Raw genomic sequence first — 19363 nt, 5'->3', positions numbered from 1 at the left:
AACTCAGACAGTTTTTAAGCCTTTTTTTCTTAAAAAAAACAAAACAATTGACAACGTTTTGATGTGTCGGTCACATTGTCGTCAGGTCATCATGACCTGATGAAGGCAGGACAGGTAGGACAGGTTGACTGTCAACGGCTCAGCCTCCAGGAAGAAACCCTAAATACAAAGTTAATGCACCATTGCACATAAAAACGACTCCAGGGTGTCTAATGAAGTACTGTCACCTAAATAACCCCTCCCCCTTTATCACACAACAACAGTTGTGGGTGCGGACTGAAACAAAAAAATTAAATATTTAAAATTGTAACGTATTTGAGTGTGAGCCTTTTTTCTGATGTTTCTGACAGTAATAGACAAAGTACTTGAGTCAAAGTATAGATACTCCTGTACTGGTCAAATAGTATTACTGCACTGCAAGTGAAAGTTGCTGTCAAATTGTATTGGAGTAATTAATATTCGATCAACACCGCCTATCTGGAGAGGGAAGTCTGGAGCTCTCTGGTGGAGCTGTTGCCCCCGCGACCCAACTACGGATAAGCGGTTGAAGATGGATGGATGGATGGACGACAAAAAATGGGGAGAAACGAGTGCAAAAGAAAAGAGGAGAAATAGAAAGGTTGTTGAATTGAATCGTTGTTTTCGGGTGAAAACCTTGCATGTCCAAAACCGTTCCTTTGTTGTTATGAAAACATTTTCAAATGTGAAAACAGTCGATCTACAAGCTCACAAGCTCACAACGGGTTGCGACGCCTTGGTGAGCTTTTAGATTGGCTCATGTCATTACTTTTGTGTGACACTCTTGTATGACGAGGAGTCGAGGACATTCATTTACATTGAAGATGGAGGGTCGTGATTTCCTTCCAGTTTTTCATGCATGTGTTTATGAGGTGACAGTATGTGCAATGATGTCTTCCCTTTGTATTTAGGGTTTCTTCCTGGAGGCTGAAACCTTGACAGTCAAACGTGCCAATGAAAAAAACAGACTTAGAGTGTCCGCCCTGAAACTGGGAGTTCGATCCCTGGCCGTGTCATACCAAAGACTGTACAAATGGGACCCAATGGCTCCCTGCTTGGCCCTCAGCATCAATGGGTTGGATCGGGGGATCAAATCAACTAATGATTCCCGAGTGCGGCGCACGCTGCGGCTCACCGCTCCAAGAGATGGGTCAAATGCGGAGAACACATTTCAATGCGGTAACGTGTGTGACTAATCGTGCGACTTTGTCTTGACTTTGACAGCTGTGGGTGCGGCTTCATTTCAGATGGATCACCACCCACCAGGCAAACCAGGCGTACTTAATGAACTGGTGAATGTGTCCACATGAAAACACACTTTTTTGAAAATATGCCTTCCTCCTTATATAAAAAGGTTTCTGCCCGAATGTGATGGAACGCCGAGCTGCATGAAGATGAAAGACCCAGAATGATGACTGATGGGACTTGAATCCCCCAGAAATGAAGCTAACATGCCATGCAAGCTGACTGAACCCTCCCCAACCCTTTGATGTGTGCTGTCAAGACATAGACGTAGTTTTAAACAAATCTTCAAACGGCCTCAGAAAAAGGTACGGGTCAATGAGATAATTAAGATGCTGCAGCATGCCACAACACCCCTGTCGGACTCGTCTGTAGTATTCTCTCCTCTCCTGAGGTACGTTTCTGTACTTTGCTGCAGATGTTCTGGATGTTTTTATATGGATTTTAGGCAATTAATAAGCACTGGGCTTCAGCAGTGGTGTAAAGCAACTATAAGTACATTTATTCAAGTACTGTACTTAAAACTCATTTTGACCTGAGATCAGATTCTAAAAATGTCTTCTACATCCTGACAGTCCTTAAGTTTTCTGAAAAAGCTATGTTTATATGTCAGTCGTTCGATTTTTCAAAAATAGCAGACCTACAAGCTTGTAGCGAGACACTCGGTGGCGCACTATGAGCTTGTAGATCTGCAATTTTTCAATAGCTAAAGCATAACATAATGGTAATGCTAACACAAAAAGGGGTTCCCGCCCAAAATGGGTTAAGTACAATTTTGAGGTATCTGTTACTTTATACTGTATTTCCAATCTTCTGTACTTTTACTTCTACTCCACTACATCTCAGGTTCAAATGTACTTTTACTCCACTACAATTATTTAGACACTTTAGTTACTATAGTTACTTTGTAGATTTTGATTATGACAAAACCAAGTTTTATTTTTGGAAATAAATATTTTATTTAAAAACTGTGTACATTAGTGACTATAACTAAAATATACCTGATCTTGAGGCCTACAAAATCGGGCCCTCTTCTTCTTCTTATCAACTAGTATACCAACAAGGTCGACTAGTAGATTTACTAGTCGACTAGTTGCTTAATGTCATAACATCTACATGTCTACATTTCTACATATTGCTACTTTTACTTACTTTTCCCACTACTGGGCTCCAGCCTACACTACAGTATATAAATGACTTGGTGGACTGCTATGTAATGATGTTATTTTCCCCCCTCATTTCTATGTCAGCATCAGTCAATGTCAGCTACACATCCCTATAGGATTCTCCTCTGCTCCTCTCTGTGACTCCACTCCCTACACGGCGACTCTGATGTTGTTCCTCACAATGGTGAAAGATTCCTAACTCATCCTCTTTCGCTGTCATTTCCCCCCACCCCCCTTCGCTGCACATAATACACGCTCCATACCGTGTTAACCCATTTTGGGCGGGAACCCTTTTTGGTGTTTTAAGCATTTATGTTATGCTATAGCTATTGAATAGCAGATCTACAAGCTCATGCCTATACGATTTTGTAAATCTGCTATTTTCGGGGGAAAAAATGAAAATGTGCCGCACATCTTTGAATATATGTAGCTTTTAGTGTAGGTTCAATAAGGAAGATCTTAACCATTCGCCATTCGGCCTTTCAGCACTATCGTGGCTCATCATTATCTGTTCTCAAATCCTAGCAATTTGCAGCAGCCAATCGGGTGATTCGACTCCGCCTTTAAATATCTCTGCCTCTGACACTTCTCCATTCTCCTTTCAGTCTGCAACAAGCAACCCACCTCCATCCCCAACTCCACCTTTCCATCTAGTGTTGAGAAGGAAGGAGGGTCATCTGCTCAGCTGCCACCACCAGCGTCTAGACTCCAATGCTCCAATGGGGGGTTCTCCCTATTAAAAGCTAATCTTATTCAATAAATGCAATTGGAGTCTAATCCCCAAAATAATGCTCTGCCATAATTTTGCCTTTGCTATTTTGCTAAACTGCTGCCAAAATCTTTCCAATAAACATTTGCTTATTCCATATTGGTGTGTTCTCTCCTTTATTGAAATATTCTTTCAGAGCAAACGTTTTTAACTCAAATCTTTGCTTCTGGAGGGGTCCCTGGAACATCATATATTCAGATGGGGGTCGGCGGCCAATCTTGGGAGTCCTTGATATGAAAATGTTTTAGAACCAACTGACATAGAATCAGAAAACTGTCATGATTTAGAAGACCTTGTGTAGAATCGTTCCCAGGTCTAAATGGGCTAATAATGTATGACCTCCAGTTCATGAAGGCACAGTGTTATGACAACCACGACCCCCCTGACATACCAGTTGCCATGGCAGCTATAGGTACAGTAGGAACCCCCTGCTCACTTGATCTATACCATCCCCACATCCATGTGTGTGTGTAAACCGCCCATGTCTTCATACATAGGACATAGGACTCATACATAGGACATACATAGGTCCTCAGCCCCTTACTCTGGCCTACAGAGGACTCGTTGAAAGCATGGGTACAGGCTTTAGTTCCGACATACTATATTGATCAGAAACCTCAATTCCTAACCTAACCATAACCGCAAGCACGGGAGCAGCGCATGTCGGACCATCGCATTTTCACATCCTATCTCCCCGCGATTCGGACAGTTGGTGTGTCGGGAAAAGCGTGCGCACCCCGAAAGCATCCTCACCAGCGGCATCATGGTGTGGTTTGTAAACACTATACCCAAGATGAGAGGAAATCGTTGCAAGTTCTCTCGCGGAGAGAACTTTTGGATTAAATCTCCCTGCCATGGACACGATCTATACACACAGCGCTGTAGGAGGAGAGCACAGAGCATCCTTAAGGATCCACACCATCCTGCTAACACTCTCTGTTCGTGTGGAGGGACTCAGGACACAACCTGAGACACCACCGGCCAGAGAGCATCTCCACCCACACATCACACTTCTCAAACCGTTTTCTTCCCTGCTACTGTGCGACTAGTAGCCGAGGACATTATAGGGACGGAAATCAATATGATAGATAAACCGAATCAAGAAAGACGAATTGAATTACCGGTATGCACTGTTTTTAGGCAGATTATGAGGCACTTTATTTGAAAGACGAACTGAATATGCATTGTTTTTAGGTAGACTATGAAGCACTTATCTATTCTAGGATTGTATGTTCTGTATGTTTCTTTTCTCATCTTTTTTTAACGCTGACCCTGGGAGCTGCGCTCCAAGATTTCCTATCCACTTGTGCAAATGGAAAATAAAGTCAATTCTATTCTATAATTATGTGGCTGGGTACATTGCTGTAGGCCCCCAAGAGGGCATTGGTCATTTTTAATGATCAGCAATGATATACTATACTACAATATTTTCATTTTGGCTCATTGATTTTTTTTTGTCTGCCAAGGTGATACCAAATGGACAATTGGATAATAATGCCTCCTCTCCTCTCCTCTCCTCTCCTCTCCTCTCCTCTCCTCTCCTCTCCTCTCCTCTCCTCTCCTCTCCTCTCCTCTCCTCTCCTCTCCTCTCCTCTCCTCTCCTCTCCTCTCCTCTCCTCTCCTCTCCTCTCCTCTCCTCTCCTCTCCTCTCCTCTCCTCTCCTCTCCTCTCCTCTCCTCTCCTCTCCAGTATATAAAATACATAAATGGGTGACTAATGGGTGACTAATGGCCTGCATCCAGAGGCTGTGAATAAATCCATGAAGTGTCACACTGCAACCAGCATGCCTCTGGCTGACGCACGCACGGACACGTTCCTGCTCTATTTGGACAACAACACAGAGTTTGGAGGACAAACATTGCTTACGGGAAGAAGTCGCTAAACTTTTGGCATCTGGGATATAACCTTTCACTTGTTTGTTCAATCTCTTGAACGCCTCTCTATAATATCCACATCCACAGAGTCTAGCTCAATAAACATATTCAATAATAAACAAAAAAATAAACTTGATGGCATTTACGTACGCTGTATTGGCTATACTTAAGTACATTTTGAATTGCGAACTTTCACTTGCAACGGAGTAGTTCTACATGGCAGTATTGATACTTTTTACTTAAGTAAAATAATTGAGCACTTTTTCCACCACTGCTTGACGGGATGCCTCTCGAGTGTCTCCCTAGGGAGGTCCGGGAGGGACGTCCCACTGGGAGGAGAGTAGACCCCGGGGCAGACCAAGGCGCAGTTGGAGGGATTACATCGACTCACTGGCCTTCACCTCGGGAAGCCCCAGGAGGAAGTTACTAATGCTGCTCTGGAGAGGGAAGTCTGGAGCTCTCTGGTGGAGCTGTTGCTCTGGAAAGGGAAGTCTGGAGCTCTCTGGTGGAGCTGTTGGAGAGGGAAGTCTGGAGCTCTCTGGTGGAGCTGTTGCTCTGGAGAGGGAAGTCTGGAGCTCTCTGGTGGAGCTGTTGCTCTGGAGAGGGAAGTCTGGAGCTCTCTGGTGTAGCTGTTGGAGAGGGAAGTCTGGAGCTCTCTGGTGGAGCTGTTGTTACTAATGCTGCTCTGGAGAGGGAAGTCTGGAGCTCTCTGGTGGAGCTGCTCTGGAGAGGGAAGTCTGGAGCTCTCTGGTGGAGCTGTTGAAGTCTGCAGCTCTCTGGTGGAGCTGTTGAAGTCTGGAGCTCTCTGGTGGAGCTGTTGAAGTCTGGAGCTCTCTGGTGGAGCTGTTGCCCTCGCGACCCGACCACGGGTAAGCGGTTGAAGATGGATGGATGGATATGTGCTATTATTACTCACTTGTCTCCCTTGCTGCGGGCGATGGCGATGAGCTTCCCGATGCCGTTGGCGTCGCGCAGCGCCTTGGCGTTCTCCATGTTCTTGGTGATGACCTCGTGCAGCGCGCAGCACACGGCCGTCACCGTGTCGTCGGACATGGCCTTGACCGGCGGGGGAGGGGGAGGGGGGACGTGTTGCCGCCGCCGTTAGCGCCGTTGGAGCCGCCCGATCCGCCTGGCAAACGGTGGATCAAGTCCCTCATGGCGTATTTACCTGGGAGGGGAGATGGGGAGGGGAGGGGAGGGGGGGGGGGGGGTAAGAAAAAGCAGAGACAATGCACGATCATTCTCAAATTCTTCATTGTTCCTCATTCTCGTCCAATGTCCGATTCATATCGATCAAGGACCACACCACCAAATGAAGACGTTTAACAAGGTTTATTAACGAAAAGAAGAAGGCATGAAACGACTAATGAAACAAATAATGAACAGAAACGAAGATGACCCCCCGCCGTATATCTAGGTGTGCCCTGGGATTTTCTGGCTATGAAAAGTGTGCAATGGCAGAAAAAAGGTTGGGAAACACTTAACTAGGCAACTAGTAAAAATCACTAGAAGTGAAAGCCCTACCGGAGACCACCACTGGTCCTTGAGGGGGTTCCTGGTGGCCCCAGCTAAAAGATGGAGACGTGTAACCAAATGGACCCTTATTAGATCTTTAACTCTTGAAAGCGTAAAATATAACCAAATGGACCATTTGGTTTCATTTTACGCGCTCAGGAGTTAAATTACCATTAACTTATACGAAAAGTCTTACATTTTGATCAACATTTGTCGTTTGCCTGTTATCTCTCCTATGGTACCAACAGCATGGAATTGTGGACAAAAATAAATAAAAATAAAAACTATTCTTTAGTTTTGAGGTCTGAGAGGCTAAATGTCATCCAATGTTGGTCCATGGCTCAAATGCAGAATAAATGATGGACCTTGATGTGAAAACCACTGCTCTGATGTCTCCTTTCTTCATTTTATCTGTGTGGGAGTTTGTTCTCCCACAGCGAGTCATCTAATGAACAGTAGATCCTCTCAAATAATGCTATTCGTATAGCTGAGTCATCGGGGAATATAGCGTATATGATCAGCCCTCATTACATACGCACACACAGTATACACACACCAACGCGTGTGCAGATACACGCAAATGTGCACGCACACACGGGACGTGTGTGCATGCGTGCGTGTGTGTGTGTGTGCACTGTACAATGTACAATTGTATTGTAAATTCACATGGGAATGCTGCACGGGAAAGAGATTCAAAAACATATATCGTTGCTGTCGGGAGAAAACCACCTAACTCCATTTTTGAGGTTTTTGATTCGTTTCCTTTATCAGTGCTATTGAACAACACCCTTTATATCTGTGGGATGGTAAAAACAATATTGCACCAGTGAAAAGTAGCAGCTAACTCCACCACCTCTCCCCCTCTCATGGAAGTAATTGACAATATATAAAAGTCACAGCACCAACTTTGAAGAGGCAGTATTGCTTTGTTTTAAAATGTAAGGTTTTCTTCATTTCCTGGAAAGAAAAATGTTTATTTTTTTAATTTCCTGAAAAATAAACAATTTGGAGTTAGGTTGTTTCTTCCGGACAGCAGAGATACATATACTGTGTTCACAATGGATCACAAAGCTCTCGCTAATAATTTCCATTGGTCTGCCGTTGGATTCTTTTGAATTTTCATTTCATGTCATGTGAAAGCAGGGAATCAAAATTGACACATTGGTTGTTCAGTTTGACCCACCAGTTTTGGAGATATGGCTTATAGAGTAATGTCTTGCAGAAAACAGCAAGTTGAGAAAACAGGCTTGAAAGGTTCACTTCTGTGGTCTCTAACATTACTCCTAGCTGCATGTTTAAGCATTTATTTCATATTTACATGTCGATTTCAGCTCTGACATTTATTTCAAACATGCTCTAGTATGTGAAGAGTCTGCTATACTTTTCCATAACACTGTATAGCACGATGAAGTATAAAGGGATTCATTCATGAAAAATAAATAACGATAATAATTGAAAGATTATGGAGATACGAGGTTTCTGCCCGACAACTTGCATTAAGACGCAGCGCGAGTTAATCGGCCCAGTGTTATCTCTGGCTGCCAGCCTGCTGAATAGAGGTTGAGCGGACACTCTTCTCTCATTTGGGCGGCAAGGACACATTTAAGCTGTGTCCTTCAGTCGTATTATTTATTATGCTTATTAATCTATATTATTTGACTGAATAACTGACTGATTGACTGACTGGTGAAATGATTTACTTTGTTTTGTTATTTCGCTGGGATTTGCTGACTGGTTTTAAAACTGACTGACGGGCTGGGGGGGGGGGGGGGTGCTGTAATGACAAAGGTTCCTTATAAACTTTTACTTTACATACCGTTAAGGACCCCAAAATACCAACCCAAAACAATTGTTAAGCTTTGTCCATATAGTAGACTAGATTAGACCTTGAGAGGCAGCTTTTCATATAGCTACTGTGGAGTCAGTACTGCTGTATGGGGCCGAGACATGGACCTTGCAATACAGGAACAGGAAAAAGCCCTGGATGGAGTCTACACAAGAATGCTATACGATGTGTCACATGGACGGACCGCATCGGAAATGTGGACCTCTATGGGGACCTACCACGGGTCACGGACAAAGTCCGAGAGAGAAGGATGAGGCTGGCAGGGCACTGCGTCAGGCACCCAGAACTTGAGGTAAGTAAATTGACCCTATGGGAGCCAACCACAGGGCAAAGCCAGGAGGGGAAAGAAGCGTACAACCTAATGTAGACGTGCTGCGGCGCGACAGCTTGGCTGACAACACTGCAGAGCTCAAGAACCTGATGTTCGATAGGACATTGTGGAGTGCAGCGGTCCAGGAATCCCGAGATTGGTGTTGGCTATATACCTCACTCTCGCAGCAACTAACTAGACTAGATTTTCCATAGTAGCTGGAACTCTGCCATCGCTGCTACACATTAGCATTGTGGGTAGTGAATCAGTGATGTATTTCTCCACAATAAATTGCAAATTAAAACAGTAGCTAGTATACAGAAGCTTCATTGCATACAGACATGTGACTAAGCTATTGTTCAACAACTGTATACGTTTTTGTCCGTAAAAAACTGCAAGAAAATGCAGCAATAAATCAGAAAAAGGCAGCAGTGAGTGTGCAGACATTAAATTGTTACGACAGTACTGCTGATAATACAATTCTCTCTGGAGAAAATGAATGGCATGTAGGAATCCCAATGGGACTGCAATGGGATAATGCAACAGACTGTGGAGTACTATAGCATGAAATGGCTTGAGAAATAAATAAGCTATTTCATAATGATGTAGCCTCGCGGATGAGTCCCCTGTGCGCATTTACTTAAGTGCTGTACTTAAGTACAATTTTAAGTTTGACTTTACTTTACTTGAGTATTTCCAATTTCCAATAATTCCAATACTTCTACTCCATTACATGTAGGGGCCAAATTTTGTACTTTTACCCCACTATTTTAAAATATTATAGTTACTATATACTTCACTTATTATTGCAAAACACTTCAGCCCTATATACATCCCGGCCATGTGTATACATTTGAAAACTTTAGAAATTAGACATTCTGCATATAGTGAATAGTGAATACTTTCTACTTGTGCTACTTTAAGCACATTTTGAATGCCAGACTTTTACTTGGAACAGTGTAGTATTGATACTTTTACTATTTTGCTTTTTTTATTACGGAACTGACAGCAATTATTTTCCCTCTTATCACTGCTTTTAAAGCATCCCAAAGTATGACAGGAGTGACTTCACCGTTATCATTCATTTATCTGTATGATTTCATTTCAGTTTGTATCTCTTCTGATATTAAATTAATGTTAAGCAGACCTGTATTCAGCCTCCAAATAGTTTTCCTGGGTCTACTGTCTAAATGTAGCTTAAGATATATTGCTGAGTGATCTGAGACATCCATAGGACCAATAGTGCATTCTTGTATTCTGTGCCTGTCATTACTATATACAAATATAATCAAGTCTAGCATAGACGTTATATGTAGCTGAATAGTGTGAATAGTTGTGTTCCAAAGGGTGAAGGTCCCTCCAGACATCCAGCAGGCCAGCATCCTCAATTAGACTTTTAAACATTTTAACCTGTGAGGATTGAATCCTTTTACGACTCGTAGTATCTTTTTGGCTGTTCAGTGTCTCCCCCAAGAACAAGTATGCCCTGTGCCTCCGTGTCAATTAGTTCAAATACCTTTCTCAAAAGCTTCTTATTTTCACCCGGAGGAATATAGATAGAAGTAATCAGGCTGTTATCAATTTTACATCGGACCAGAACAAAGCGACCTTCCTTATCCCTAATCTCTTTCAATAGCTCAAAATTAAGGGAATTATGTATCAGAGTTGCGACACCTCTTTTGCTACTACCTTCAAAAGAACTATAATAAGCATTCACAAAACCAATTTCGTTTTTTCCTTCTTCATTTTGGACATTATTTTACTCCTTTTGATAGGATTATTAAACCCATTGACATGAGACTAACTTGTAATTACGATATAAAACACATCTTAATAAAAGTAAACTTAAAGTGACTTCTACAACTGGAGAACAAAGGATCTCCTTGAAACTGAGGGGAAGTCCTGTTTTGTGAAAAGGGCCCCTCTGTGGAGCAAAAGGTGGGAATGCAACTGAGAATGCTGTACGTAGCATTCTGCTCTGTAATGGCAGCGTGTCGTAGCACAGTCCACTGAAGTGAGAGAGTGAAGAAGAAAGAGAAAACATTTATAAATACAAATATAAAAGAGAGAAAGAGAGAGAGAGAAAAGAAAAGAGAAAAAGAGAGTGATATTTTTTCATATTACTGGGACATTATTATTTCTGAAACCTGATTTGTCCTTGCTGGTGTATCACGTCTTCTCCCGGTCCTGGTGGTTGTGTTGGAAGCAGCGCAGCTTCTCTCGCATCTGCTCTGCAAAGGTGGGTTGTTGTTTGCGCTTGCTTCCCACCTTCATCCATGAATACTGCTGTGGGCCAGTCGATGGTGCTCCTCCAGTAGGTTGTGCTGGGGCTCCCTCTTCTGGTAGGCAGAAGCCTCTCTTCCTCAGGTCTTCCGCAGCCTCATTTGCATCATTGTAGATTTTGGGACCAGTGGGGAAGAGTACCTTCAGTTTGGCGGGGGGTGGTGTACGGAATTTTATCCCTGCATTTTTGAGAAATGTTCTTATTCCTGCATATTCTCCTCTTTTCTTCTTTATTTCTGCTGGGTAGTCGTTTTTGTAGAGGACCACTCCTTTTCTCCAAGCAGTGGATAGTACTTGCTCCTTGGTGATGTCTTCTAGAAAATTGAGAACTATTGATCTCGGTGGGGCTCCCATCTGTGGGCTCTGTGGCAACGCTGAATCCCCAGAATGAGATCAGCTGGTACACCCACCTCAGTTCTCAGGAGTTTGGTCACAAAGTCCAACATGTCTCCACTTTCTTCTCCCTCGGCAACATTGTATATGCGCATGTTGTTTCTCCGTGCTCGCATTTCAATATCCAGAAGCTTTGCATCAGCCGTTTCCTGCAGGAGATACATAGCCTGGAGAGCTTCTTCCAATTCAGCGTTGCGGTCCTCCATTTCAACGACACGTTGCTCGACGTCGGCTACCCGTGTTGTTGGGGAGGTGTACTATCATCCGACAGAGCGCTGCGGGTCCGGAGAGGGTTTCGGTTAGGTTTAGGTGTCTGCCCCGGGGGAGGTTAGGGTTAGGGTGAGGGAGGAGGTAGGTTGTCGTTCGGACCAATGCTCCGTCGGATGAAAGGCATGCACTCGTGTTGTTGTGGCTGCCAATTCCCCTCTGACTGTGCCCAGGGATTGATTTATCTCGTCTCTGAAGTCTGATAGTTCTTTCTTCATATCCTCTCTCAGTATATCACGGAAGGAATATAGTTCTTTCTTCATTTCGGGGCGGATTGCCTGGATCTCGGCCAGCACCGAAGCCAGCAAGTTAGCTTCAGTGTTGTTATTGTTAGCTGCATTGCTAGTAGTGCTAGCATTAGCTGGATCGTCTTTTTCATGTCTGTATTCTCGTTTTTTTGCCGACGTGAAGGCTTTACAACTTTATTCCTCCCTAATCTCTCCCCTTCAGTTATTTTTGAACGGTTCATGAGTCTTGTTTAAATTATTCTGGGGGTAAATTAACAACTGAGTGGAGGAGTGAAGTATATTTTATACCATACAGAGGAGGAAATGTGCACGGCAAACACACAAGATGAAGTTCCATGATGTTTATTTCAACGAAGTACAGCACAGCAGTGAAGCATAGCATAAGCTCACGCCAGCCAGCAAAGTGGCTCACGTCTCCACACAAGGCTTGCGCCCCACTGAACAACTGATTGTATTTTAGGTGACTACTTATAGCACTTCACATTGGCGTGGGGTGTCGACATTTGTTTGCATATTATTAGTGGCAAAGTCTTTGATCAACCAGTCTGTTCCTTCAGGTCAACAAACTCTTTTGTCATACAGATAGGCTAGCCACCGGAATTCGGCTCCAGGATATATCACCCAGAAGGCCGAGACCCTCGTAGGTGCTAATCACCAAAAATAGGTCTACTGTCTGTAGTAAATTGCACAAGGCAGAAGAACACAAGAACATTGTATAATTATGTAATCCCATATTCTTCAGGAGCACTATTTCAGCCTGCCATTCTCTGCTGCGGTCATACCGGAAGTCCTACTTTTACTATTTTGAGTAACAGATAACATTTGAATACTATTTGCACCACTGCATTCATCTCAGCACATACAACAGTCGTTCACGTCCGTTTCAAATTACCAAACCGTACCCATGATGTCACATGTAGGCGGGTTTCTGAACTGTTCACAGCCCTCCACTCAGGGTCTATATTATTTTGTACTTTTGACGCATTCTAACTCAGAACTTTGCTTCTGGGGCTCCCTGGAACAACATTTTCATATGAGGGGGGGTCGTTGATAACCTGACGCTGCCAGATCCAAGAAGCTTGCTACACAAATTTGTTTCACAGCTTATTGGGATCTGGGATCGCGGAAGAAAATTCGATGACGGGGCTGTTCCTTTTTTTTAAGATACTTGGTAGATGATTGGATGGGACCGTCTGTCTATCACCGTGTGGGCGTGCAAACACGACCAATCATATTGACGTGTCTATATAGCTTCACGTCCGGTTTCGCACATATCCCGCCCTTAGCTCACGCTGATTGGTCCGGTACGGAACGGATTTTTGTCAGCTCAACTGCCTGAGAGATCCCAGATGATTGCTGTGTTGGAGAACATGGTTACCCAATACCGCCCTCATCTGGCAGGTCAGGTTAGGTCGGTGACCAAATACAGAATTATATAATAATACAATAATTGTGGGGGTCATTGACATGAAAAAGTTTGAGCAGCACTAATATAGCAATACACATTTTTTTTTGTATTTCTTCTCCTGATAGCTTGTAGAATCGTAGAACCGGGCTAAATAAATAAACAAACAAACAAACAAACACAGAAACTTTTTCCTCCACCATATACCGCTGACAGCAGAGGAGTGGAAGCTATACTTGGAAATAACATCCTTAAGGAGGATAAAACAAGCCGTGTGCTGACTGCTGAGCACATAGTTTAATAAACCCCCATGCTGTCGCTCAGTGCTTCCTGCACCGCCAAGCCATGGTGGGTGACTAATAATGCTGCTGTCGGGCTCTCCATATTCAAACCTTTTGTGATTTTTTTAAAATACAGCCTACTTTTTTTTCTTCTTTTTTTTTTATCCCACGATTTTTGCAACCCTTTTCTTTCACCCTGCAGTGCCGATTCTCTAATGCAATCCTGGGTGCTATTCACTCCTTCTGGCAACCTGGGGAGAGCAACGGACCGGACCTCATGCTTCCTTCTATGCATGAGGGGTCCAAGCTGCTTCTTTTCACATGAGAGGGGGAGTTTCCCCCGGCTGGACGTAGCCCGTGGAAGGAACACGTTATTCCAAACAGTCCCTAAACTATTTTGCCTTTTTTTTTTTTATAGTATAATATATAGCTAGACAATCTACATTGACACGTTGTGAGCTTGTAGACTGGCCATTTTATCTATAATATTATCAAAATAGTAAAAAAAAAGAAGTTTAGGGACAAGGGGTTTATCGGTGACGAAAATGGAGCCCATAGGCTATTCTGGCTGCTTTCCCGTGACACTCTTGTATGACAAAACAGGGGAGTAATTCGGAATAAAACAAATGACTCCCCTGAGATACGAGGTTTCGGCCCGACAGTGACAATAAATGAATATATTCCTCCATAGTCTATTCCCTCATCTGTGGCAGGCTCCCAGCCCACTGTATAGATTGGGCTTTTTCAGAAGACCTTAATGGATGATTTGATTAAGAGAGCTCCAATTAGCCTCAACAATGAAGCCGTTTGATTGTTGTTTACTGATGGGGAAGGGTGAGTGTTATTGAAGTCAAATTGACTGTAATTGTCTCAGGGAAATGTGTGGGAAAAAAAATACAAGGCGTCTGTTCAGCTGGGGAGAAAGACCGTCTGACGGTAGATGACGCTACAACTACATACGAATGATGAAATTAAAAATGTAATTTTTTCAATTATTGTGTATTCTCATGTCAAACTCCTTGAGGGCTTTGAATTATTTAATCCAACGTTCCCCCTGCTTAATACGCTGAACCCGCTATTTGTTTAATGTGTTGTGGTGTGTGTGTGTGTGTGTGTGTGTGTGTGTGTGTGTGTGTGTGTGTGTGTGTGCATGCATGTGCGTGTGTGTGTGTGTGTGTGTACGGGGCGGCTCGCCGGAACCGGGCCAGCAGCCGTTCCTGTGTGTCTAGGTGTTCTGTGTACCCCCCGGGGACCCCCACACGGTAACCCTGTACAGTACAGTACAGTACAGTACAGTACAGTACAGTACAGTACAGTACAGTACAGTACAGTACAGTACAGTACAGTACAGTACAGTACAGTACAGTACAGTACAGTACAGTACAGTACAGTACAGTACAGTAGCAATAAAACCACTCAGTTCACACATTATTTTTATTCAGACAGCCAACAATGGGTTAAACGCTCTCCTAAACCTCTAGGGGCCGTAGTCTGCCTTCAAAGGTTTTCCCAGAAGCTTTGTCATTGGTCCTCTTCCGTTATAGTCATTTGCCATCTGGTATAATTTTGGACCAATGACATTATTAACAGAACAGAAACAATGATTTAACCCTCTAAGACCCAGCGTTGCTTTTTGGCAACAAATTAATTTTAATTAATTACATTTTTTTTTTCTGTTCTTTTTTCACCTAAACATCATCAGTGATGTTCATTGCAATGCCATTTCAATGCCATTGGTCATGATATTTGCATATAAATACCCCCCACAGAGGCTGAAATTCACACAAATTAAAAATGTCTGGACTTTTTTAACCTAAGACTTTTGACCTTTGCCCTAATAAAAGTAGGTACAATAATTGTAACATATGTTTTTTTGTGATCATTAGAATGTCTAGAACATGTTTTATTCATTATTGTGAAAGATATCCCCCAAATGTAAATTATTAATTTATTATATTATTATTACATAATTATTATAAATCTTTCATCAAACTTTATTATTTTTATTTTTTTAAACATATTTTTTAGTCTTAGTCCTAGTAGTACTGTCGAGATATATATGGATGTGCAGGATATATTATCAGAATTGGTGGTAAAATATATAGTGGGTCAAAATGATTGATCAACTGCTCCACAACTGGTAACTGAAAGGGGAGCACTGAGGGTCTCTCTAAACGCATTCCATTGCAAGCAACCACTGGTGAAATGGGGGGTTGTAAGCTCCTTATCAGTACCAATCAGTGGTGTGAAGCCATTTATGACCTCTGAAACTCAAGTCACTGAACAGGACATGTAGGTAGGAAGAAAGAACTTCTTTAAGTCCTTTTCATTTGAAGATGTGTTCTAGTAACCTATTATATACTGGGTTGGTAAAAGCCTAGATAATAAATAGATGTAGCCTACCGATCTAGACAGTTTGATCTAGAGATAAGCAGCAGCTCACATGACAGGAAGTGATGGGAGCTGTTGCAAAGGCTGTCCCAGTGGGTGCACAGGCAAAAAGGGTCTGTGCACTTCTCATTGGCTAAGACAGCTGTCCCTGCTATTTGATTGGTTGCGAAGGCAACTCCTCTGCTCGGTTAGGAGTTGATTCAGATTAATCTTACCATCATGACATAAAGAAGCGAGCAGAAGGCCAGCGGTAACTATAAAATGAGATATGATTAGTGCATTATTCATAACTATGTATTAATGTGTAATTTGATAATTAGATTGTAACCAAGTGTTATTGTGTTTATTTTCTCAACTTAATAATCTTGATATGGTAGATTTAAAACCACACTTATTTAGTGGGTGGAACACCACACAAACGTGGAACCACACACACACATACAAAGTGGCCAATAGCCACACTTTTAATGGAACCTCGCAAAGAGGAATACCATAATCATGTTTCAATAACTCTACCAGATGAGAGCAGGTTAGATAGTGGACTTTAAGGGCGTGCTAAAGCACAATCCAGGGTACTATTGTCAGCGTGTGTGGAAAGAGTTGAACAAACGTGTGAATGTGATATTATGTGTTTAATATTGAACTAATAAAAACCCTATAAAAAGCATGTTTGATTCGTAAAATAAGGAAATTATTGAAGCATTAAACAAACCAATGTGCGTGTTAAATCTAGCTAAATCTGTTTGCATTCTTGGGAATTCGGATCCCGGCAAATCTCACCGAAAACCGGACAAGTACAAAGTAGTAGTAAGGTTGAAATCTATTTTTTGCAAGTAGAAATTAATGCGGGTCTTAGAGGGTTGATTTGCACACAACACATGTCTATGAAGACCCCCCATGCTCTAATTGCCACGTAACTGACACATCTCCGCTGTTTCTGCTCCGTTGTTGGAACAGCTGCGTGACTTTAGACTCATTTTTCCACACGCATGCATGTCAAAAGAAAGATGTGAGCATTCACATCCAGATAGCATGGGGACTAGTTAACCCATTTTAACCTGAGGACGATTCTACCAAATGTCTTCAAAATCCCGACGGTTTTCTGAAACAGTGGTGCTCAATATTTCATGTCAAGGTCCACCGCAAATTATATTTAATTGGCCCGCCAACCCTCATTTGAAAATATGTAGTTCCAGGGACGCCCCCCATGCATGAAGCAAAGATTTGAGTTAAAAACATTCGCTCTGAAAGAAGATATATTCAAAGATGTGCGCCACATTTTCACGGGGCTTTTCAAAAATAGCAGACCTACAAGCTTGTAGCGCGGCACAGAGTGCCGCGCTACGAGCTTGTAGATCTGCTATTTTTCAATAGCTATAATGCTTAAAACGCCAAACAAAAAGGGGTTCCCGTTCAGAATGGGTTAAGCCTGAACTCTGACTCTGGAAACCAGACGGCAGCAGTTTGAAGATCTCATTAAATCACTGACAGACATCCCAGCTCTGCATGTCTTGTCTCTGCACTCACACCTCCGCTGCATGCCTAGCTGCCCCTTCTCTATTATGAGGTATAGTCTCTATACTTTTAAGTTAAAAGGCCCGTTTTCCGTCTCTCTCTCTCTCTCTCTCTCTCTCTCTCTCTCTCTCTCTCTCTCTCGTTTCTAGTCTCTGATTGGCTGTCTGTGTCTTTGTTTGCTTGTCACAGACTGAGGGTGTCAGAGAACAAAGTGTGCTGATTAAAGGCGCGCGCACGCACGCACGCACGCACACGCACACACACACACACACACACACACACACACACACAAGACTCATGGATTTCTTAACTGAGATAGATGCAGTGCATGCGTGCTTGTGTGCGTGCATGTACTGATGCGCACGTGCGAACATAATCAGCTTTGAATGAATCATTGTATCCATCTCTACTCAACTACTGAAGTCTTATAATCACTGCAAGTGTGTGTGTGTGTGTGTGTGTGTGTGTGTGTGTGTGTGTGTGTGTGGGATCCTGGACGCGATGGTGGAACTGTACGTTATATTGTCACATGGATACAGTAAATGTGTGTGAATAAATGTGCGCGCATACACACACACACACACACACACACACACACACACACACTTGGGGATTGTGTGATTAGTGACAATCCTGCAGTGCCCCTTCCGTCTGTTTCCACAGTAACGCTTTCTGGCCATGATGTCATTAGCATGAGAGAGAGAGAGAGAGAGAGAGAGAGAGAGAGAGAGAGGGGGGGGGGGGGACGTAACGTAACAGACAGACAGACAGACAGACAGACAGACAGACAGACAGACAGACAGACAAGGGGAGAGTCGTGGAGGGCGAGGCAGAAGATAAGCGCGTGCAGAGGGAGGGGGAGATGCAATGGCAGCATGACTGACACCTCTACCTATTGTGCACGACTGCTACCTGATGGCTGATCCTAATCTGTGGTATTATTTGTGCTGATGTCATGCAATGTATATAGTATATAGAGAGCGGTTTGAGTAGAAGTGCTACTACTACTACAGCTCCTGTACAAGAGATGAGGAGGAGAGAGGGAGGGAGGCGTAGTGTGTAATGTAGTGGCATTTTTACCTAAATGTTTATCCCACAATTTTGTGCCACCCGGTGCCAAATGCCTAAGCTGGAATCCTGGGCGCTACTCTCTCTCTCTCTCTGCCAACCTAGGGAGAGCCCCGCACTGAACTCATGCTTCCTTCAATGCATGAGCAGGCCAGCCTACATTCACATTCCATGGGGCCGTGGACGTCACACACGTAAGAGCTGGACTTGCGAGGGTCACCGTTGCTCTGCCGAACACCAAACTTGGCACACACATTCTTCAGGGGACTGCCATCAGAAGGACAGCAGCTACAGTTACTTCAGCACCATGGACAGCTACAGTTACTATAGAACCATGGACAGCTACAGTTACTATAGAACCATGGACAGCTACAGTTACGTCAGCACCATGGACAGCTAGTTACAATTTAGGCATTTAGCAGACGCTCTTAATCCAGAGCGATTTACATTAAGCAAGAACAAAAAAGCATGGGAATACATCACATATATAAAATGCATTTATCATGAAACATGCGTAAGCTAAGAACGTAACTAGAACATATCTATATAATGACACTATATAGCAACTATACATATATACTATACTATGCTATACATTATGTACTATGAAGTGCAATGCAATTATTGTGCTGTCTACATGAAATGCTATAAGTCTGTTTCAAATGCTATCTAAGTCTAAAAAGTGCTATCTAAGGGGGTAGGGTAAGTGCTATGGGCCATGATGGAGTCTGAAAAGGTGGGTTTTTAGACTACGGCGGAAGATTGGGAGTGA

General features: G+C 43.1%; 1 protein-coding gene across 1 annotated transcript in view; it reads right to left on the bottom strand.

The window, feature by feature from the left end:
- The window catches only part of LOC310867958 (catenin delta-2-like), a gene marked incomplete at both ends in the record, with an annotated part of 449139 nt that overhangs the window by 27908 nt on the left and 401868 nt on the right, over window positions 1–19363 (bottom strand). The window contains 2 exon segments of the mRNA XM_083778138.1: window positions 5986–6148; window positions 6151–6237. Of these exon segments, the coding sequence (XP_083634264.1) occupies window positions 5986–6148; window positions 6151–6237 (250 nt within the window).

This window comes from Protomyctophum parallelum (genome assembly GCF_964188405.1).
Source record: "Protomyctophum parallelum genome assembly, chromosome: 12".
Classification (NCBI taxonomy): Eukaryota; Metazoa; Chordata; class Actinopteri; order Myctophiformes; family Myctophidae; genus Protomyctophum; species Protomyctophum parallelum.
The sequence above is the reverse complement of the archived record's forward strand: the minus strand, read 5'-3'. Positions and strand labels throughout refer to the sequence as shown.